We start from the raw sequence: 23,491 nt of genomic DNA on the forward strand, positions 1-23,491 counted from the left end.
ACAAATTTTAAAATAAGCACATTTATTTGCAGATTTACTCTAAAACAAGAAAAACAAAAAAGAATAAATGCTGAACACTTATATGGAAGAATTCAGGAGGAACTAACAAAAAGAGAAGAGCAGTATAAGAAAGAAGTTGAAATGAAACAAGAACTTGAATTTAATCTTAGAGCACTAGATGTGGAATTGAGGACTCTAAGAAATAATGTCAATCAGGTAAGTCTTTGATAAAAATTGCATATTTCCATCACTATTATTTATAATATCCCTTTGATTTAATGTATATTACTTAGGTATAAAATAGATAAAAAATTTAGTTTTATACTAATAGGAACTATGATATTTATAGCTAAAATCATTAATTTATTGGAATTCTTGGCTTCTCATATAAACCCTATGTGTATTTTCTGAATGAAGGGATGGAGGGTAAATTGAAATAAATATGCATGTTGGCTATTTTTAAAAAAATATTTCATTTATTTTTAGAGAGAGAGAGCATGAGTAGGGGATGTGTAGAGGGGGTGGGAAAAGGAGGGATAAGAATCTCAAGCAGACTCTGAGTGCAGAGCCTGACTCAGGGTTGGATCTTAAAACCTTGAGATCATGACCCGAGCTGAAACCAAGAGTAGGACACTTAACCAACTGAGCTACCCAGGCACCCCAGTTTTGGATCTTTTATATTAAAATATAGGTTAAATCACCTTGAGACTATGATGGAATTAGTTAAGTGTTTTGTAAAGAAATTTTATTTCACATACTATATCTACCTGTATATCTATGACAAATTTAGCTGTCATTTTTATTAAAATTTGTGTTATTCATGTAGGATAAAAATCCTTGTATTTAAAAAGGCTACTTCTTTTGAACATTTTTTTAAGTTCTCTTAAACTTTTACTTTTTTAACATATATTTATAAAATATAAAATAAAAATATATATTATATATAAAATATATGTATATATGTATATGTATATATGTATATATGTGTATATATGTTTGTATATATATATATTTTCTCCATGTATATATGTATATATATTTTAAAAGCCAACACTGCAAACATAGAGGATTTTTAAAGCATGCATATTTTGAAATTGAGATACAATTAAGTGGATTAACTTGACAGTTATCTCCAGATTTCCCAAGTGAACTGAATAAAAAGTACCGTATCTCAGTACTTTTTATACATATATACAAGTATATATTTATAAGTATAAATATATGTATATATGTATATACATATATACTTTAATATATGTATACATTTATGCAAACTATACATAGTACCTTTATATACATTTTAGGTTGGCTCGATTTTATTCTTATTTATATAAATTTGAATTTTTAGTCTGAAATCGTGTATCCTTATGACCTTTCAGTCCTTTGAAGGCCCTTCCTTTTCATTAAATCATAATTTGGGGCAATTATGATGAGCTTTAGCAAAACTATATTTGATTTAATCTTCCCACTGCTATTTATAATTTTTTAAGCAATTTTACAAATAATTTTCTCATTTCAAATCTCAGTTACTATCATTTGGGCCTAAGTTTATCCAACAGAAAGAGAATTGTATCTCTGTAATTTATTAATTGGGCATTGGATCTCCATTTTCAGATTAATGAGGGGTGGCAGGATTCTTGTGTAGCAGGAATGGAGGTCAGGGAGAGAGGTGAAAGCCAGGTCATCTAGGGTCTTGAAGGCCATTAGAATGACTTCACTTATGTTCTGAGATAGTTATCTATTAAAAGGATTTGAGCAGAGGATTGAACATGTGAGGAACTCTGACATTAATTGAAGCCTCTAATAAAAAAGAAGGAAAACATTTCATACTGTAGAATTTACCAATGCTAGTCCCACCTATATACCCATTTCTTTTTGAGACTTCAGTCGATTGGGAAGCTTTGGGAAAATTCACCTACAAGGAAAGGATAGTGGGGCTGAATTAATTAACTAAGTAACATAATACTGACTAGGCAGATAACATCTTTTTGTGTATTTAACCAAATTCATTAAACAGCCATAATGTGTACATGTTAGGAAAAGGAGATGAATCGATGTTTGTAGTGAAATTTTCCAGGTACATAGGTTAAAGTTATATATTGTTAACATATCTTAATAGTAAGATGATTTATAAAACCAGTAACAGAAATGTCTTATTAGTTTTCTGTGAGACAACTTCAAGAAGAACTGGCCAATACCCTAAAAACACTGTCTATGTCAGAGGCTTCACTGGAGGTGAAATCACGTTGTTGTACGAATTTAGAAGATGAGGTAAAAGACTTAAAGGAAAAACTGGCTCAGAGTAAGAATCAGGTATGTATGAAATGTAACATGTCAAGTTAATCTGTAGTTGGTTAAATAATATGAAGTGTTTTAGGATGCTTATTTCCATGGACCACTTCCTTCTCTTTTTCATTATAATTAATTTAGTATAATTTTAATATCTTCACAATATACTTATTTCTTAAACTTTGACTTTCATTCTGTTATTTGTTTTATACATTTTTTTCTTATGGTAGTTACCCTTAGGAAAGTTAAATCTTATACATTATTCTTCACAGAAATTGGGACTTTTTTTCCTACTAAATAATTTTTTTAAAAGACTTATTTATTCATTTATGGTGGGGGCGGTTGGAGAGGCATAGGGAGATGGAGAGAATTTCAAGCAGACCCCTGCCCAGCAGAGAGCCCCAAGCTGGCTTGATTCCATGACCCATAAGATCATGACCTGAGATAAAATCCTGAGTTGGATGCTTGACCAACTGAGCCACCCAGGTGTGCTAAATAATGTTTTTTTAATGATCTCTCTGTTACCATCATGAGCTAAGCCATGTAAAAGCAGAAGATAATGTTTAATAGAATGTTTCAGAAAATTGTCTTATTTCTCATCTTCTTTTTTTGAATGGATACAGAATCTGTACTGATTTCAGGATAACTTGTACAGAAAAGTGATTTCACAAACCAGTTGAACTTAGGCATTTCCTTCATTTTCTTTTCCTTTTCAATATATAATAATTGCACAGAAATATTTAGATCATGTATACTATATACACCCAAAAGAGAGAATTAAGAAAATTATCTTGGCCTTGCCATTGGATTTTTTTAAAAGCTGTATTGAGATGGAATGCACATTCCATACAGTTCACCCATTTAATATTTGTAGTTCAATGTTTGGGTATATTGATAGAGTTGGGCAACCATTACTGCCATCAAGTAGAACATTTTAATTACCCTGAAAAGAAACCCTTAATCCTTGCCCCCAGGCTCAGGCAACCACCAGTCTACTTTCTGCCTCTATAGAGTTGCCCATTCTGAATATTTCATATATGGGGAATCACACAATGTGTGGTCCTTTGTGACTAGCTTCCTTCGCTTAATGTTTTTGGGGTTCATCTGTGTCATAGCATATATCAGTGCTTCATCCCTTATTATCAAACGGTACTCCATTATGGGACAAAACCCTTGTTCATTCATCATTTGATGCACCTTTGGGTTGTTTCCACTTTTTGGCCATTAATAATGCTGCTGTGAACGTTCATTTAGTTATTGTCTGGACATCTCTTTTTATTTTCCTGCCATCACATTTTATCCTCTCAGTTATTTGGGTTGATTTCACCATCTCTCAGTCCTTTTTTTTTAAAAAAAAGGGGTACAGGTCTATGATTCATTAGTCTTACAGAATTCACAACATCCAGCATAGCATATACCCTCCCCAGTGTTCATCACCCGGCCACCCCATCCCTTGCACCTCCCTCTTCACCAGCAACCCTCAGTTTGTTTCCTGAGATTAAGTTTGTTTCCCTCCCTGGTCCCATCTTGTTTCATTTTTTCCTTTCCTATTCCCCAAACCCCCCAAGTTGCCTCTCAAATTCCTCATATCAGAGAGCTCATATCATAATTGTCTTTCTCTGATTGACTTATTTCACTCAGCATAATACCCTCCCTCTAGTTCTATCCACGTCATTGCAAATGGCAAGATTTCATTTCTTTTGATGGCTGCATAGTAGTCCACTGTGCGTATATACCATATCTTCTTTATCCATTCATCTGTTGATGGACATCTAGGTTCTTTCCATCATTTGGCTGTTATGGACATTGCTGCTATAAACATTTGGATGCACATGTCCCTTTGGATACCTACATTTGTATCTTTAGGGTAAATACTGAGTAGTGTGGTTGCTGGGTCATAGGGTAGCTCTATTTTCAATTTCATGAGGAACCTCCATGCTGTTTTCCAGAGTGGCTGCACCAGCTTGCATTCCCACCAACAGTGTAGGAGGGTTCCCCTTTCTTTGCATCCTTGCCAACACCTGATGTTTCCTGACTTGTTAATTTTAGCCATTCTGACTAGTATGAGACGGTATCTCAGTGTAGTTTTGATTTGTATTTCCTTGATTCCAAGTGATGTTGAGCACTTTTTTATCTGTATGTTGGCCATTTGGGTGTCTTCTTTGCAGAAATGTCTGTTCATGTCCTCCGCCCATTTCCTGATTGGATTATTTGTTCTTTGGGTGTTGCATATGATGAGATCTTTATAGATTTTGGATACAGCCCTTTATCTGATATGTCATTTGCAAGTATCTTTTCCCATTCTGTCAGTTGTCTTTTGGTTGTGTTGACTATTTCCTTTGCTGTGCAAAAGCTTTTGCTCTTGATGAAGTCCCAATAGTTCATTTTTGCCCTTTCTCCCCTTGCTTTTGGGGAAGTTTCTAGGAAGCAGTTGCTGTGGCTGAGGTCAAAGAGGTTGCCGTCTCTGTTCTCCTCAAGGATTATGATGGATTCCTGTCTCACATTGAGGTCTTTCATCTATCTGGAGTCTGTTTTTGTGTGTGCTATAGGACGATGGTCCAGTTTCATTCTTCTGCTTGTGGCTGTTCAATTTTCCCAACACCATTTGTTGAAGAGACTGTCTTTTTTTCCATTGGACATTCTTTCCTGCATTGTCGAAGATTAGTTGACCATAGACTTGAGGGTCCATTTCTGGGCTCTCTATTTTTTTTCATTGATCTGTGTGTCTGTTTTTGTGCCAGTACTACACTGTCTTGATGATGACAGCTTTGTCATAGAGCTTGAAGTCTGGAATTGTGATACCTCCGGCATCAAGCCCTGCATTAGGCTCCCTGCTCAGCAGAGGGCCTGCTTCTCCCTCTCCCTCTGCAGCTCCCCCCTGCTTGTGTTCTGTCTGTCAAATACACAAACAAAATATTAAAAAAAACCCACAAAAACTTAATTATGTTGAGCATGTCATCTTTTTATGTGTGTTATTATCCATTTCTATATCTTCCTTATAGACTGAATCAATTATTTTGCCCATTTCTTTATTGGGTTGTCTTTTCATTATTGTAAGAGTTATTTGCGTATCCTAAATACAGATCCCTTATCAGATATAAGATTTTCAAATCTTTTCTCTTATTCAGTAGCTTGAGTTTTCACTTTATTGATTGTGACGTTTGAAGCAAAGACGTTTTTAATTTTGATGAAATATACTTAATCATTTTTTGTCTTTTGGTGTCATATCTAAGAAACTGTTGCCAAATCCAGTCACAAATGATACACCTATGTTTTTTTCTGAGAGTTTTATAGTTTTAGCTCTTATGTTTTGAGTTAATTTTGTATATATGTTATGAGGTAGAGTTCTAATATTATTACTTTGCATGTGGATATCCATTTGTCCTAGTACCACTTGTTAAAAAGACTATTCTTATTCCATTTAATTGTTTTATACCCTCATTGTACATCAGTTCACCATAATGTAGCATTTTCTTTTTAGATGGTCTATTCTAATACAATGATCTATATGTCTATCCTTATGCCACTGTCCAATCAAATTTTATGAGACATCTTCCCTAGTCCTCTTGCAAATTACCACTCACTTATGTAATAATAAAAAATCACTGTAGTAGAACTTAACCTTACTCCTGTAGACATTTTTTGCTTCTTAAAAAGGAGAATTTTACCAACTTATGCCTTGCTGACTCCATGATCCGATGAGAAGTTAGGCTCAGAAAGCTAGAGTCTTGTTTCTTTTCTCCATTCATATCTTCAGTCTCTCATTCAGTGCCTCCCATATGCATTTTCATCAAATCTTGGTTGTAGGATCTGCTGTCTACTATTTACTTCATTACGTTTTATGAACTTGTTATAATGTGTAGACTCATCCATAAATTTCACCATCTAGGAAGGAAAAGATGAACTCTGGGCCTTTAACTTTCCTGTTTTGAAATCTTGCTAATCCAAAATTGCAACTCACAATTAGATACTCTTTTGACCTGGTTCTTGTGTATAACACTGGTGTTGATCCTGTTCTCGGCACAGATCCTACATTCTCAGAAAACACAGTTGCCTTTACCCGTCTTCTTTTAGTTTAAATAGAAAGATATGTACTTTAATAGCTCAATACATAATTAATGGAATAAACATTTATTACATTATTTCAGGATAGAGCTGTAAATTATCAGGTTTTATTTAATGGAGTTCTCAGGGACAAATAGTAGATAATCAGTTTGAATAATTTCCAAGCCTGTTTGTTTTATATGGGAAAGCTTTGTGGCACAACATAAAGATGAGATGGTCTTACTTACCTCCCCACATAAATAAGCTTGGAGTAAGATAAAGGAGAAGTTATACTCAATTTAAATAAAGCCAAAGGACAGTACCTTTGGTTTTCTACTGAAAAGATTAAAAATGATTCCATAATGTTCTCTTTATTTCCTCACTGATGAAAGAAGAATAAAGATTGAGTATTAGATCGATTAAAAACTACTCAAAGCTGTCTATTTCTTTTAGAATTTCAGTTAATGGAAATCAGGTAAAAGGTCAAATTTTGGTTACTGAACCATTTCTAGTTTTTCAGCTATTATACTTCAAATCATATCGTCTCTCTGCTTGCGAGTTTTTCTTTTCCCCTAACTTGAGGGAGAAATCTGAAAAGGTGTTCCTGCCAGTTGTAATAATTTGTAATTGATGGGAAACTTAGAAAAATATCTCAAGAGAAAAGAAGATGGTGGCAGAGTAAGAGAAGCCTAGGTTCACCTAATCCCTGAAGACTAAGAGAACAAAGTCCACTATTAGAGAGGAGGCCACACCAAAGAAGGTAGGAAGTACAGAAATGTGGTTTAGGAGAGAAACAGATCCTGGCTGCTGCAGAGGAGAGGGAGTCATGGTCATGGAGAAAAGCAGGAGGGAGACACGGGACTGTGCAAAAAGAACACTTTCCTGTAGCCACTGGCTACACTGGAAAGTGAGAGGAGCTTAATTTCATGAGTTCTTACAACTAGGGGGGCTTAAAACCTGGAATTCTACAGGTCATTGGGCTTGGCTGTGATAGAGCTTGTAGTGCACTGTGATGCTCTTGGAGAAAAGGCAGGCAAACAACTCGGGAGCATACAGCATGGAAATAATGATCTGAACAGTGTCTGGGGCATACGGTAGGGAAATTACTCACTCTTTTCAGAGCATTTCCCTGAGAGGAAGTGTTCACAGAGACAACTCTCTAGTAACAAAGGAACCAGTTGGTACCATTTCCCTCCAGTGCCCCTCAGCACAAGCACAAGAGCCACCTGAGCGAAGCAGTGCAGCTCTTACACTGTGCTCTGCCTACACTGAGCACCATCCCCTTGCATTCCAGTGGAACTGCCCTGCTCAATCATTCTGATTGAAGTGAGGCAAGCCTCAGTTCCACCACAGCAGGCCTTTCCCCCAGAAAATCAGCACAAGCCCCTGCCCACACCTCATCTGACCAGATTCAGGAGGGCCTCAGTACCAGTGGAGGTGGTGACAGGTCTCATTTCACAAGCACACCAGGGCACACCTAGGTAAAAGTTGCTACATTCAGGCCAGGTACAAAACACTGCCCACAGCAGTGAGGGAGAGCCTCTGCAGATATCTGGCCTGAAGGATAGAGCAGCCAGAACACAACATCAGAGTGCATGCTGCACACACTAGATATACTCCCCTAAGCACGAGACCCTGGGTGCTACATGACGTCTTCTGTCATAAGTCCATTACTTTTGGGAGCAGATGACATAACTGGCTTTTCTAACACAGAGAAGCTGGTAGAGACTTAGATAAGATGAGAAAACAGAGGATTTTATCTCAAATGAAAGAACAGGATAAAGCCACGGGTCCAGAGATTGAAGTGAGACAGATGTAAATATCACGGCTGATGGAGGATTTAAAGCAGTGATCATAGGGACACTCACCAGACTTGAGAAAAGAACGACAACATCATTGAGACCCTTACAACAGAGATAAAAGAGTTAAAAAAGAATCATAGTTGAAGAGTAGAATAAATGAGTTAAGAAACACACCTAATGCAATGAATAGCAGGCTGGAAAAAACAGAGGAACAAATTAACAACTAAGAAGTCAAAGTAATGGAAAGCAATGAAGCCAAAGAAGGGGGAGAAAGAAGAATTATGCAGAGACCAGACCTAGGGAACTCAGTGACTCCATCAAATGTAATAACATTCATGTTATAGGAGTCCCAGTAGAAGAAGACAGAAAAAAGGTGTAAGAAATATAGCTGAAAATGTCCCTAATCTAGGGAAGACAACAGACATCAAGATCCAGGAGACACAGAAAACTATCAACATCAACAATAGTAGACTAACACCAAGACCTATTGTAATTGAATTTTCTAAATATACTAATAAAGAAAAACATCTTAAAAGCAGGAAAGCAAGTCAGTAACTTCCAGGGGAAACCCCTTAAGGCTAGCAGGAACTTTTTCAGCAGAAACTTTGCAAGCCAGAAGGGAGTGGTATTATCTATTCAACGTGGTGAATGGGAAAAATCTGTAGCCAAGAATACTCTATCCAGCAAGCCTATTACTCAGAATAGGAGAGATAGAGTTTCCCAGATAAAAACTAAAGGAGTTTGTGACTACTAAACTAGCCCCACAAGAAATATTAAAGGGGACTCTTTGAGTGGAAAGAAGAGACCAAATGTGACACTATAAAGGCAGGAAACACAAAAGTAGCAAAAATGAACATTTATATAAAAAATAAGTTTAGGAACTCAAGAAAAACGGATATAAAATATAATACTTTACCTAAAGCATGGGGAGAAGAAGTGAAAAGAATGGGCTCAAACTTAAAGACCAGCAGCTTAATATAGACTGCTATATGCAGAATAGGTTATATACAAATTATATATCAAAACCCACTAATAGTGGTGCCTGTGTGGCTTAGTTGGTTAAACATCTGACTTGATTTCAGCTCAGGTCATAATCTCAGGATTGTGAGATTGAATCCTGCACTGCACTCTATTCTGGCCATGGAGTCTGCTTAAGATTCTCTTTCCCTCTCCCCACTCCACTCATGCCCTCTCAAAAAAAAAAAAAAACCCACTGATAAACACTCAAAGAGGAGAAAGAAATCCAAATATATCACTAAAGAAAATCAGTCAAACATTGAAGACACAAAAATGATCAGAGAAAATCTCCAGAAACAACCACAAAGCAAGTAGTAAAATGACAAATACATATCTATCAATAATTACTTTGGATATAAATGGGGTAAGTGCTCCAATCAAAATACATAGGATGTCAGAGTGGATTAAAAAAAGGAAGAAGAAGAAAAAACAAAAAAAACAAGACCCATGGTATAAGCCACTTGCAAGAGTTTTATTTTTGTCATAAGGACACCTGCAGATTGGAAGTCAGGGGATGGAAAAAACATGTATCCAGCAAATGGATATAAAAAGAAAGCCAGAATAGTAATACTTATATTGGACAAAATAGAATATAAAAGAACGACTGCAGTAAGAGACAAGAGCACTATATCATAATGAAGAGGACAATCTGACAGGAAGAAGAACTATCGTAAATATTTATGCATCCAACATGGGATCACCCATGTACATAAAACAATTAAAGACTAACATAAAAGATAATAATACAATAATAGTAGGGTCCTTTAATTTTATTATATATGTTTTAAATGAAATTCATTTCTTTTATTCCCACTTGCAAAAGTATCCATGAAGACAATGTACAATTCGGATATTTTAGGAAGTAATAGAAATAATCAATAGTTGGGTACTTTAACTCACCACTTACATCAATGGACAGATCAGAAAGTCAACAAAGAAACAGTGGCTTTATATGATGCACTGGACTAGATGGACTAAGGAGATATATTCAAAATATTCCATCCTTAAACAACAGAATAACACATTCTGGAACATTCTGTAGAATAGATCGCATGTTAGGCAACAAAACAAGTCTTTTTTTTAAATTTAATTTTTTTTTCAGTGTTCCCAAATTCATTGTTTATGCACCACACCCAGTGCTCCATGCAATACGTGCCCTCCATAATACCCACAAAACTGGTCTTAATAAATACAAAAAGACTGAAGTCATACCATGCACCATTTCTGATCACAATACTATTAAATTTGAAGTCAGCCATAGGTAACAATCTGAAAGACCACAAATACATGTTGGTTAAGTAACATTCTACTAAACAATGAATGGACCAACAAGGAAATAAGAGAATAAATTTTTTAAAATACATGGAAGCAAATGAAAATGAAAACACAATTGCCCAAACTTTTGAGATACAGTAAATATGGTTCTAAGAGGGAAGTATATAGATAGCAATGCAGGCCTACCTCAAGAAATAAGAAAAATCTACAACAACCTAACCATCACCTAAAGAAGCTAGAAAAAGAACAACAAATGAAGCCTAAAGGCAGCAGAAGAAAGGAGATAATAAAAATTAGAGCAGTAGTAGTAGTAGGTAGCTCAGTTGGTTAAGCAGCAGACTCTTGATTTCAGCTCAGGTCATGATCTCAGAGTCCTGGAATTGAACCCTGCTTTTGTCTCTGTGCTCAGCAGGGAGTCTACTTGAGGATTCTCTCACTCCCTCTCCATTTGACCCTCTCCCCACTTTCTCTCTCTCTCAAATACATTTTTTTTTAAACTAGAGCAGAAGTAAACACTATAGAAACCTTAAAAGGACAAAAATAGGAGAGATCAATGAAACCAGGAGCTGGTTCCTTGAAAAAATTAATAAAACCGATAAGGCTTTAGCCAGAGTTATCAGAAAGAAGAGAAAAAGGACCCCAATAAAATCACAGATGAGAGAGGAGAAATAACAATCTACACCACAGAAATGCAAACAATTATAAAAGAATATTATGAACGACTATATGCCAACAATTTGGATGATGTAGAAGAAATGGATAAATTCCTAGAAACATATAAATTACCAGAACTGAAACAAGAATAGAAAATTTGAACAGACTGACAACCAGCAAAGAAATGGAATCATTAATCCAAAAACTATGAACAAACACAAGTCCAGGACCAGAGGCAAATTCTACTGAGCATTTTAAAGGAAGAGTTAGTACCTATTCTCAAACTATTCCAAAAAACAGAAAAGGAATCTGAGAGTTTTGAAGTGGCGGGGGGTGAGGTGGGAGGTTGGGGTACCAGGTGGTGGGTATTATAGAGGGCACGTATTGCATGGAGCACTGGGTGTGGTGAAAAAATAATGAATACTGGTTTTCTGAAAATAAATTAATTTAAAAAAACCTTCAAAAAGTAGGTTTAGAAGGAATATACTTCAACATAATAAAGGTCATATATAAAAAATGCATGGGTAATGACATCCTAAATGGGGGAAAACAGAAAGAAAAACTTCTTAGGTCTTGCTTCTAGTTATGGGCGTCTTCTCATTAGCACTGTTTGTCATTATTAAATTAATCTTAGGGTCACTTCAGTGACTAAGATGGTTAAGTGTCTGCCTTCGGCTCAGGTCATGATCTCCTGGTCCTGGGATGGAGTCCTATTTCAGGCTCCCAGCTCAGCAGGGAGTCTGCTTCTACCTCTCCTCTGCCACTCCCCCTGCTGGTTCTCTGTCTCTCTGTATCTCTCCCAAATGAATAAATATTTTAAAATTAAAAAAAAAATTAATCTTAACCTTTTTTACTTCCCACTTAAATGGAGACCAATTTCTAATATATAAATTATGTATCTTATTAACTCTTTTTGTCATCCATTTTTCTATCTGTTTGTTTTTTCTTAACAAACTTCCCAAAGTTTAGTGGCTTAAATAAATAACATTTATTTTGTTCACAAATCTACTGTTAGGAAAAGTGTGGCTAGGACGGCTTGTTCTCTTCCCCTAGCTTCAGGTGGGGCAGCTGAAAGGCTTGGGGCTGGAACTGTTTGAATATTTGTTCACTCACATCTGGTGGTGTTGATGCTGGCTATTGTCTAGGACTATAGTTGGGGCAGGCAGCCAAAACACTTACACGGGCACACCTAGACACTTTGTGGCCTGAATTTTCTTACAAGATGGGGGGCTAAATTCCAATCCAAAAAAGCTGCCTGAGCTGCAGAGCAAGGCAGAAGCTCTATTGTCTTTTGTAACCTACCCTTGGAATATACAGAGCATCACATTCACCATATTCTGTTAGGAGAAAGTCACAAAGGTAGGCCCATGGTCTTTTTTTTTTTTTTTTTTTTAAATGGGATGAATATTTAAAAACCTATGGACACATTTTAAAAGCAGCATGAATTACCCACTGGCCACAATTTTTTGTATTCCTCCCACATGAAAAATACACTCGCCTCCCCCCTCCCATACCTCCCACAAATCTCAGTTCTCCATTGGGTTTGGACTTGAGTCCAAGATCTTACCATCTTAATCAGGTACAGCAGGGATAAGGTGCCTGAAGTAGAGTCCCTTGAGTGCAAGTCCCCTCCATCTGAACACTTGGGAATTAAGGAAGACAGTTCTCTACCACTCAAAATGGAACACTCTGGTAACCTGCTAAGGACTCTCCCATTGAAAGAAGATGGGAGGCACACTAGTCCATAGCAGTTTTGAAACACAGCCTGCAGCATGCTGTCAGTTCTTCAGTGAGGACTTAGTCCTAACCATGGGAATGCTTCTCCATGTTGTTTGCTTTACTTTTTGAGCTCTTGGTTCTGTCCTTTTCATGAGGAATGACCTGTGTTTGTAGCTGCTTTTTCAGCCTGCTTCCTCCTGGTGGGAATTCTAAGACTCAAGGCCTATTTTTAGTTTGTACTATCTTGGTCTCTTTTAGTCCAAGCTCGCAAACAGTGTTTTTGCTACTATAATTCTCTTAGTTTTTTGAGTTTTCCATGAATATGATTTGATTTCATGCCATTAGAAAAGCCATTCTCCTGGGTCTTTTTTTTTTTTTAATTTTTTATAAACATATATTTTTATCCCCAGGGGTACAGGTCTGTGAATCACCAGGTTTACACACTTCACAGCACTCACCAAATCACATACCCTCCCCAATGTCCATAATCCCACCCCCTTCTCCCAAACCCCTTCCCCCCGGCAACCCTCAGTTTGTTTTGTGAGATTAAGAGTCACTTATGGTTTGTCTCCCTCCCAATCCCATCTTGTTTCATTTATTCTTCTTCTACCCACTTAATCCTCCATGTTGCATCACCACTTCCTCATATCAGGGAGATCATATGATAGTTGTCTTTCTCTGCTTGACTTATTTCGCTAAGCATGATACGCTCTAGTTCCATCCATGTTGTTGCAAATGGCAAGATTTCATTTCTTTTGATGGCTGCATAGTATTCCATTGTGTATATATACCACATCTTCTTGATCCATTCATCTGTTGATGGACATCTAGGTTCTTTCCATAGTTTGGCTATTGTGGACATTGCTGCTATAAACATTCAGGTGCATGTGCCCCTTTGGATCACTACATTTGTATCTTTAGGGTAAATACCCAATAGTGCAATTGCTGGGTCATAGGGCAGTTCTATTTTCAACATTTTGAGGAACCTCCATGCTGTTTTCCAGAATGGCTGCACCAGCTTGCATTCCCACCAACAGTGTAGGAGGGTTCCCCTTTCTCCGCATCCTCGCCAGCATCTGTCATTTCCTGACTTGTTGATTTTAGCCATTCTGACTGGTGTGAGGTGATATCTCATTGTGGTTTTGATTTGTATTTCCCTGATGCCGAGTGATATGGAGCACTTTTTCATGTGTCTGTTCGCCATCTGGATGTCTTCTTTGCAGAAATGTCTGTTCATGTCCTCTACCCATTTCTTGATTGGATTATTTGTTCTTTGGGTGTTGAGTTTGCTAAGTTCTTTATAAATTCTGGACACTAGTCCTTTATCTGATATGTCATTTGCAAATATCTTCTCCCATTCTGTCAGTTGTCTTTTGATTTTGTTAACTGTTTCCTTTGCTGTGCAAAAGCTTTTGATCTTGATGAAATCCCAGTAGTTCATTTTTTCCCTTGCTTCCCTTGCCTTTTGCGTTGTTCCTAGGAAGATGTTGCTGCGGCAGAGGTCGAAGAGGTTGCTGCCCGTGTTCTCCTCAAGGATTTTGATGGATTCCTTTCGTACATTGAGGTCCTTCATCCATTTTGAGTCTATTTTTGTGTGTGGTGTAAGGAAATGGTCCAATTTCATTTTTCTGCATGTGGCTGTCCAATTTTCCCAGCACCATTTATTGAAAAGGCTGTCTTTTTTCCATTGGACATTCTTTCCTGCTTTGTCGAAGATTAGTTGACCATAGAGTTGAGGGTCTATTTCTGGGCTCTCTATTCTGTTCCATTGATCTATGTGTCTGTTTTTGTGCCAGTACCATGCTGTCTTGATGATGACAGCTTTGTAATAGAGCTTGAAGTCCGGAATTGTGATGCCACCAACGTTGGCTTTCTTTTTCAATATCCCTTTGGCTATTCGAGGTCTTTTCTGGTTCCATATAAATTTTAGCATTATTTGTTCCATTTCTTTGAAAAAGATGGATGGTACTTTGATAGGAATTGCATTAAATGTGTAGATTGCTTTAGGTAGCATAGACATTTTCACAATATTTATTCTTCCAATCCAGGAGCATGGAACATTTTTCCATTTCTTTGTGTCTTCCTCAATTTCTTTCATGAGTACTTTATAGTTTTCTGAGTATAGATTCTGTGTCTCTTTGGTTAGGTTTATTCCTAGGTATCTTATGGTTTTGGATGCAATTGTAAATGGGATGGACTCCTTAATATCTCTTTCTTCTGTCTTGCTGTTGGTGTAGAGAAATGCAACTGATTTCTGTGCATTGATTTTATATCCTGACACTTTACTGAATTCCTGTATAAGTTTTAGCAGTTTTGGAGTGGAGTCTTTTGGGTTTTCCACATATAGTATCATATCATCTGGGAAGAGTGATAATTTGACTTCTTCTTTGCCGATTTGGATGCCTTTAATTTCCTTTTGTTGTCTGATTGCTGAGGCTAGGACCTCTAGTACTATGTTTAATAGCAGTGGTGATAATGGACATCCCTGCCGTGTTCCTGACCTTAGCGGAAAAGCTTTCAGTTTTTCTCCATTGAGAATGATATTTGCGGTGGGTTTTTCATAGATGGCTTTGATGATATTGAGGTATGTGCCCTCTATCCCTACACTTTGAAGAGTTTTGATCAGGAAGGGATGTTGTACTTTGTCAAATGCTTTTTCAGCATCTATTGAGAGTATCATATGGTTCTTGTTCTTTCTTTTATTGATGTGTTGTATCACATTGACTGATTTGCGGATGTTGAACCAACCTTGCAGCCCTGGAATAAATCCCACTTGGTCGTGGTGAATAATCTTTTTAATGTACTGTTGAATCCTATTGGCTAGTATTTTGTTGAGTATTTTCGCATCTGTGTTCATCAAGGATATCGGTCTATAGCTCTCTTTTTTGGTGGGATCCTTGTCTGGTTTTGGGATCAAGGTGATGCTGGCCTCATAAAATGAGTTTGGAAGTTTTCCTTCCATTTCTATTTTTTGGAACAGTTTCAGGAGAATAGGAATTAGTTCTTCTTTAAATGTTTGGTAGAATTCCCCCGGGAAGCCGTCTGGCCCTGGGCTTTTGTTTGTTTGGAGATTTTTAATGACTGTTTCAATCTCCTTACTGTTATGGGTCTGTTCAGGCTTTCTATTTCTTCCTGGTTCAGTTGTGGTAGTTTATATGTTTCTAGGAATGCATCCATTTCTTCCAGATTGTCAAATTTATTGCCGTAGAGTTGCTCATAGTATGTTCTTATAATAGTTTGTATTTCTTTGGTGTTAGTTGTGATCTCTCCTCTTTCATTCATGATTTTATTTATTTGGGTCCTTTCTCTTTTCTTTTTGATAAGTCGGGCCAGGGGTTTATCAATTTTATTAATTCTTTCAAAGAACCAGCTCCTAGTTTCGTTGATTTGTTCTGTTGTTTTTTTGGTTTCTATTTCATTGATTTCTGCTCTGATCTTTATGATTTCTCTTCTCCTGCTGGGCTTAGGGTTTCTTTCTTGTTCTTTCTCCAGCTCCTTTAGGTGTAGGGTTAGGTTGTGTACCTGAGACCTTTCTTGTTTCTTGAGAAAGGCTTGTACCGCTATATATTTTCCTCTCAGGACTGCCTTTGTTGTGTCCCACAGATTTTGAACCGTTGTATTTTCATTATCATTTGTTTCCATGATTTTTTTCAATTCTTCTTTAATTTCCCGGTTGACCCATTCATTCTTTAGAAGGATACTGTTTAGTCTCCATGTATTTGGGTTCTTTCCAAACTTCCTTTTGTGGTTGAGTTCTAGCTTTAGAGCATTGTGGTCTGAAAATATGCAGGGAATGATCCCAATCTTTTGATACCGGTTGAGTCCTGATTTAGGACCGAGGATGTGATCTATTCTGGAGAATGTTCCATGTGCACTAGAGAAGAATGTGTATTCTGTTGCTTTGGGATGAAATATTCTGAATATATCTGTGATGTCCATCTGGTCCAGTGTGTCGTTTAAGGCCTTTATTTCCTTGCTGATCTTTTGCTTGGATGACCTGTCCATTTCGGTGAGGGGAGTGTTACAGTCCCCTACTATTATTGTATTATTGTTGATGTGTTTCTTTGATTTTGTTATTAATTGGTTTATATAGTTGGCTGCTCCCACATTGGGGGCATAGATATTTAAAATTGTTAAATCTTCTTGTTGGACAGACCCTTTGAGTATGATATAGTGTCCTTCCTCATCTCTTATTATAGTCTTTGGCTTAAAATCTAATTGATCTGATATGAGGATTGCCACTCCTGCTTTCTTCTGATGTCCATTAGCATGGTAAATTCTTTTCCACCCCCTCACTTTAAATCTGGAGGTGTCTTCGGGCTTAAAATGTGTTTCTTGGAGGCAACATATAGATGGGTTTTGTTTTTTTATCCATTCTGATACCCTGTGTCTTTTGACAGGGGCATTTAGCCCATTCACATTCAGGGTAACTATTGAGAGATATGAATTTAGTGCCATTGTATTGCCTGTAAGGTGACTGTTACTGTATATGGTCTCTGTTCCTTTCTGATCTACCACTTGTAGGCTCTCTCTTTGCTTAGAGGACCCCTTTCAATATTTCCTGTAGAGCTGGTTTGGTATTTGCAAATTCTTTCAGTTGTTGTTTGTCCTGGAAGCTTTTAATCTCTCCTTCTATTTTCAATGATAGCCTAGCTGGATATAGTATTCTTGGCTGCATGTTTTTCTCGTTTAGTGCTCTGAAAATATCATGCCAGCTCTTTCTGGCCTGCCAGGTCTCTGTGGATAAGTCAGCTGCCAATCTAATATTTTTACCATTGTATGTTACAGACTTCTTTTCCCGGGCTGCTTTCAGGATTTTCTCTTTGTCATTGAGACTTGTAAATTTTACTATTAGGTGACGGGGTGTGGGCCTATTCTTATTGATTTTGAGGGGCATTCTCTGAACCTCCTGAATTTTGATGCTCGTTCCCTTTGCCATATTGGGGAAATTCTCCCCAATAATTCTCTCCAGTATACCTTCTGCTCCCCTCTCACTTTCTTCTTCTTCTGGAATCCCAATTATTCTAATGTTGTTTCGTCTTATGGTGTCACTTATCTCTCGAATTCTCCCCTCGTGGTCCAGTAGCTGTTTGTCCCTCTTTTGCTCAGCTTCTTTATTCTCTGTCATTTGGTCTTCTATATCACTAATTCTTTCTTCTGCCTCATTTATCCTAGCAGTTAGAGCCTCCATTTTTGATTGCACCTCATTAATAGCTTTTTTGATTTCACCTTGGTTAGATTTTAGTTCTTTTATTTCTCCAGAAAGGGCTTTTATATCTCTCGAGAGGGTTTCTCTAATATCTTCCATGCCTTTTTCGAGCCCGGCTAGAACCTTGAGAATTGTCATTCTGAACTCTAGATCTGACATATTACCGATGTCTGTATTGATTAGGTCCCTAGCCTTCGGTACTGCCTCTTGTTCTTTTTTTTGTGTTGAATTTTTACGTCTTGTCATTTTGTCCAGATAAGAGTAAATGAAGGGGCAAGTAAAATACTAAAAGGGTGGCAACAACCCCAGGAAAATATGCTTTAACCAAATTAGAAGAGATCCAAAATCGTGAGTGGGGAGAAAGGGGATAAAAAGAGGTTCAAAAAGGAAGAAAGAAAAAAAAAACAAAAAGAAAAGAAAAGAAAAGAAAAGAATTTTTTAAAAAAGAAAACACCTAAGAAAGATGTAAATAAGAAAAAATATATATATATTAGATAAACTAGTAAAAAATCGTTAAAAAAGAAAAAGGTAACAGTTAAAAAAAAATTTTACCCGAAGGCGAGAAAAAAAAAATGAAAAAGAAAAAATTAAATTAACTGCAAGACTAAAAAAAAATCACAGGAAAAAAGCCATGAGTTCCGTCCTTGGCTTTCTCCTCCTCTGGAATTCTGCTGCTCTCCTTGGTATTGAAACCGCACTCCTTGGTAGGTGAACTTGGTCTCGGCTGGATTTCTTGTTGATCTTCTGGGGGAGGGGCCTGTTGTAGTGATTCTCAAGTGTCTTTGCCCCAGGCGGAATTACACCGCCCTTACCAGGGCCGGGGTGAGTAATCCGCTCGGGTTTGCTTTCAGGAGCTTTTGTTCCCTGAGCGCTTTCCGTAGAGTTCCAGAGGACGGGAATACAAATGGCGGCCTCCTGGTCTCCAGCCCGGAGGAGCCGAGAGCCCAGGGCCCCACTCCTCAGTGCGCCCTCAGAGAACAGCGCCCAGTTACTCCCGTCTGCCTGACCTCCGGCCGCGCTCCGAGCTCACCGAGCCTGCGACCGGTTCAAGGTAACACGGAGCTGCGAGCTTACTGTCGGCTCTGTCTCTGTAGCCGGCTTTCCCGTTCCAATACCCGCAAGCTCTGCGACACTCAGACACCCCCGATCCTTCTGTGACCCTGCGGGACCTGAGGCCACGCTGACCCCGCGTGGGCTTCGCCCCGGTTTAGCCTCTGGAGCGATGTCCCTCAGCGGAACAGACTTTTAAAAGTCCTGATTTTGTGCGCGGTTGCTCCGCCGCTTGCCGGGAGCCGGCCCCTCCCCCCGGGGTCTATCTTCCCGTCGCTTTGGATTCACTTCTCCGCCGGTCCTACCTTTCAGAAAGTGGTTGTTTTTCTGTTTCCAGAATTGCTGTTCTTCTTCTCTTCGATCTGCCGATGGATTTTCAGGTGTTTGCAATCTTTAGATAAGCTATCTAGCTGATCTCCGGCTAGCTGAAGCAGTCTCAGCTTGCTACTTCTCCGCCATCTTGACTCCTCATCCCACCTGGGTCTTTTGAAATAAGCTTTCACCTCAGGTTTCCTGTGCAGCTCTCATTTGACAATGCCTTTCAAATCCTCACACTCTTTAGATCCTTAAAGAAATTTGAGGCACACCTTAAGTCCTTCTCAAGTCTTAATAAAGGGTTTATAGTTTTGGTTTCATCCATAGGCCATGTCTACCTGAATTTGCTTTTAACCCAGAAGCCATTTTTAATTTTAGCATTATTTGACAATACAGCATGTGGAGAGGCTGTAAATGAGGAACAGATAGATGAACCCAGTAAGTCCTGGTTCCTTCATATTGAATCGTCTTTCTTTAGCTTATCTCTCTTACCAGTTTTACTTTCATGTGGTTTGTGGCACGAGTTCCTTTTCCCTCTAGTGTCATTTTCTTCACTTGTCTAGAAACCTTTGCTGTAAGCCCCTTCAAGGGCCATCAGGTTTCCACTCACAGTCTCTTGGAAGCCCTTTTGGTTTTCATTCTTACTCTTCTCTACTTCTCACTCTTACTCTTCTTTCAGGTTCCACCCACCTCCTGGTTCAAAGAAGGTTTAGTTTCAGTTTTTTGGTTTTCTTTTTTAATGGCAGCACCCCAATTTAATGTCAGTATCTGTGCCCGTTATTTATTGCCATATAATAAACCATCTCAAAACCTAGTGGCTCAAAACAGCATTTATCTTGTTCACAAATCTTTGGACAAGGCTGAGTAAGACCAACTCATTTCTTCTTCATTTGGCATCACCTGGGATGACTGGATGCTGGGAACTAGAATCATCTAAAACCTTGTTCATGCACATGTTTGGCTGTTGAGGCTGGCTTTTGGCTAGGATGTTAGTGAGGGCAGTCTCAGCTGGAATATTTGCATGAAGACTCTCTAGGTACCCTGGGCTTTCCCACAACAGCTGGATTCTAAGGGTGAGGTTTCCTAGAAGAAGAAAGTCAGATGGAAGCTATATCACATTTTCTAACCTCACCTTAAAAGTCACACAGCAGCTCTTCCATATTCTGTTCACTAGGAAACAGTTACTAAGGCCTGCACATATGAAGGGGAGGGATTGTCATGGGAGAAGTGTCAGTTTATAAACCCACCACATCCACTTGTCTTTCTAGTCATATTTAAAGGAAAGGAGTTCTTCCCAACTCAGCATCACTGAAACTCCAGCCAGTTTTTTGGTTGTTTTCATTGCTTAGTATATTCTCTTAGTTTGTGGGAAGTAACAAAAGATTGTAACACTGTTGAGTTAAAGAATATTTTTTAATCCAAAAATATATGAGTCATCTCACTAAATTTTTCCTCACTACTATTTTTCTTTTTTTACTGAGAGATGTGATTTCTTAATCTTGTGAATCATTTCTCCTCAGAATGCAATTCAAATTAGCATAAGACATTTGTAATTCAGAAAAAGGCTTATGGCAATAGAATCAGCATTTATAGATTCATTAATTAGTCTTATTTTCAATGTCTTATTTTGGTAAGCATTTATTGGCTCAGACCTACATAAGTCAATATGGTATTCCTAAAACTTCTTTAAAAATTATGGAGTACATGGGCACCTGGGTGGCTCAGTTAAGTGCCTTTGGCTTGGGTCGTGATCCTGGGATGCTGGGATTGAGCCACATGCTTGGCTTCCTGATCAGTGGGAAGTCTGCTTCTCCCTCTCCCTGCTCTTGTGCTCTTGCTGTCTTGCTCTCTCTCCCTCTCAAATACAGATATAAAATTTTTAAAAATATTATGGAGTGTTAAGATGAGGGAAGGGTTAAGAGACTTTCTACTAAGACGTGACTTACAGTTATCTTATGGAGGAAAAATCTGAAACAATCAGAAAAATAAAAGTATAACAATTAAATAGAAATGTGTGGCAAAGAGGATGACAGCAGAGATCGATTTTAGCAACTCTTAGTGGTTTGAATTTTGTTCTTCATTTTCTGAGTTATTTGAGTTTCTGCATTCCAAGACTGTACTACAATATAGATAACGTTTTGTTGAAAATGAACTTATTTTAAGATTTGAGCACCTGCCCGGAGCAGTCAGTAATGTATGTGACTCTTGATCTTGGGGGTGTGAGTTCAAGCCCCATATTTGGTGCAGAGATTTAAAATCTTTGAAAAAATTTTGGGGTCTTAGTTTTGCATTAGACTCTTTTCACTTTACTTCCAAACTGTATTATTTTATTCATGCAGGTGGATGATCTGACAGCAAAACTGGAAACTGTGTCTTCAAGAAACCAGGTTCTTATTCAGGAATTATCATCTATGAAAGAAATACAAATGAAATGTGAAGAGCTAGAAAAGGATAAAAAGAAGTTGGAACAACAAGTAGTAAAGCTCAGAAGTTGTGTAGAAGTCAACATGTTAAAATATAGTGAAATGGAACAATATAAACGGGATTTTGAAGAAACTACAAGATTGAACGTAGCAGAAAAATTAAAAGAAGTTGATCTATTTTTAGAGGTTAATTTATTTGTCTATAAAATGTTTTAATTCATTTCACTGCAAATTACATTTTGGTTATATGCAGTGTAGAGTTTTCCTCTACTTCCTTTATAGCAATTTGGTAAATTTCTGGAAGCATTTGTTCCTTCCCTTTAAAAATTTCAGTTTTCATTATTATTCACACTAATTGATCTTTCAGAATGATTCACAGTAGAAAGTCATTTTATTTTTTAAGACCAGTTAGTATAAAACAAGGCTATTGAGAGGAAAAGAAAAAACTGTGCTTTAAAAATTTTGATCATGTGGTACAGGGGTGGCTCAGTCAGTTGCTTGTTTGGGCTCCATTCTGGGCATTCCTACATAAAAGAAATGGTACCGTACTTGGATTATTCATTTTTTAAAATATTAAATATCTTATTTATTTATTTGGAAAGCAGGAGTGGGGCATGGACAGGTAGAGAGAAAATTCCAGGCATATTTCATGATGAGTAGGACACAGGGCTTTATCCCAGGACCCTGAGAACACTATCTTAGCAGAAACCAAGAGTCAGGCACTCAGATGACTGATTCAGCCAAGCACTCCAGGTACCTCGATTATTCTTAAGTTGTATTGTTCACTTTTTAAAAATTTAAATGATTTTATTATTCTTTGAATTATCAGATTGCATGAGCTCTAATGTAAGAATGAACATTATTCACATTTAATTCAGGTTCACATTAGTGATAAATATTTTACATTTCAGCTTTCTTTTTCACTTTAAAAATTGCTCTCTGAATCATTGATACAAAACTAAAAGAAAGAAATATACTGTAATTACCAAAGTTGTAACAATTTTAAAACTATGCTTTTGATTTGCTTTAGATGCAAGTAGCATTTCAAGAAAGCTTAGCACAGGCAAGAGAAAAAAAATATGCTTCAGGAAGAAGTCAAATGCAACTCAGAATTAAAGAGCTGGAATTTGAATTATCCAAAATGAAAAATTCTCAAGATGCTACTAAAACAGAATTGGACCTATACAAGCACCTCTACCAAGAAGAAGTAACACATCGAATGTCATTGACAAATGAACTGAACAAGTAAGTTAAAACAATCATAAAGTAGAGTTAGCTTATTAATTTACCTCTAAACCATAATTTTTATGGAGCCACGTTCATGAGATCAGTAGTAAGTGAAAGCCAACTAGATAGTATAATTTTGAAAAATGATGTTTGTAAATGAACTTATTGTCGAAATGCTAGTCCAAGTCAGTTTGCATTTCTCTCTCTCTCTTTTTTTTTTTTTGGTTTTAAATGATTTTATTTTTTTCCCTTGCATATTTTCAGTTAATCTGATCTCCTAGTCTTTAAACTAATTGTTGGAAGGTTTATAATTTAGACAGCATATTATTACAAAATTGTCAGAATTACCCTAAATAGAAATGAGTTTATTAATAATTATTTATTAATGTTAGTTTATTTTTGGAAGAGTACATCTTTAACCCAAAATGTCAAGATGGAAATGGTAGATTCCACCCCCAGTACCTTGG

The 23,491-nt window shown here is 37.3% G+C and overlaps 1 protein-coding gene across 1 annotated transcript; it reads left to right on the top strand.

Moving 5' to 3' along the window:
- The first annotated feature begins 60 nt into the window (after positions 1-60).
- On the top strand, positions 61-23,205 carry LOC131838109 (ankyrin repeat domain-containing protein 26-like). The gene is made up of 4 exons (XM_059183812.1): positions 61-216; positions 2,161-2,313; positions 21,714-21,983; positions 22,828-23,205. The coding sequence occupies exons 1-4, from the start codon at positions 142-144 to the stop codon at positions 23,044-23,046; spliced, it is 717 nt and encodes a 238-aa protein (XP_059039795.1). The 5' UTR covers positions 61-141; the 3' UTR covers positions 23,047-23,205.
- Positions 23,206-23,491: the final 286 nt, after the last annotated feature.

The sequence above is a fragment of the Mustela lutreola genome, chromosome 8 (assembly GCF_030435805.1).
Source record: "Mustela lutreola isolate mMusLut2 chromosome 8, mMusLut2.pri, whole genome shotgun sequence".
Classification (NCBI taxonomy): domain Eukaryota; kingdom Metazoa; phylum Chordata; class Mammalia; order Carnivora; family Mustelidae; genus Mustela; species Mustela lutreola.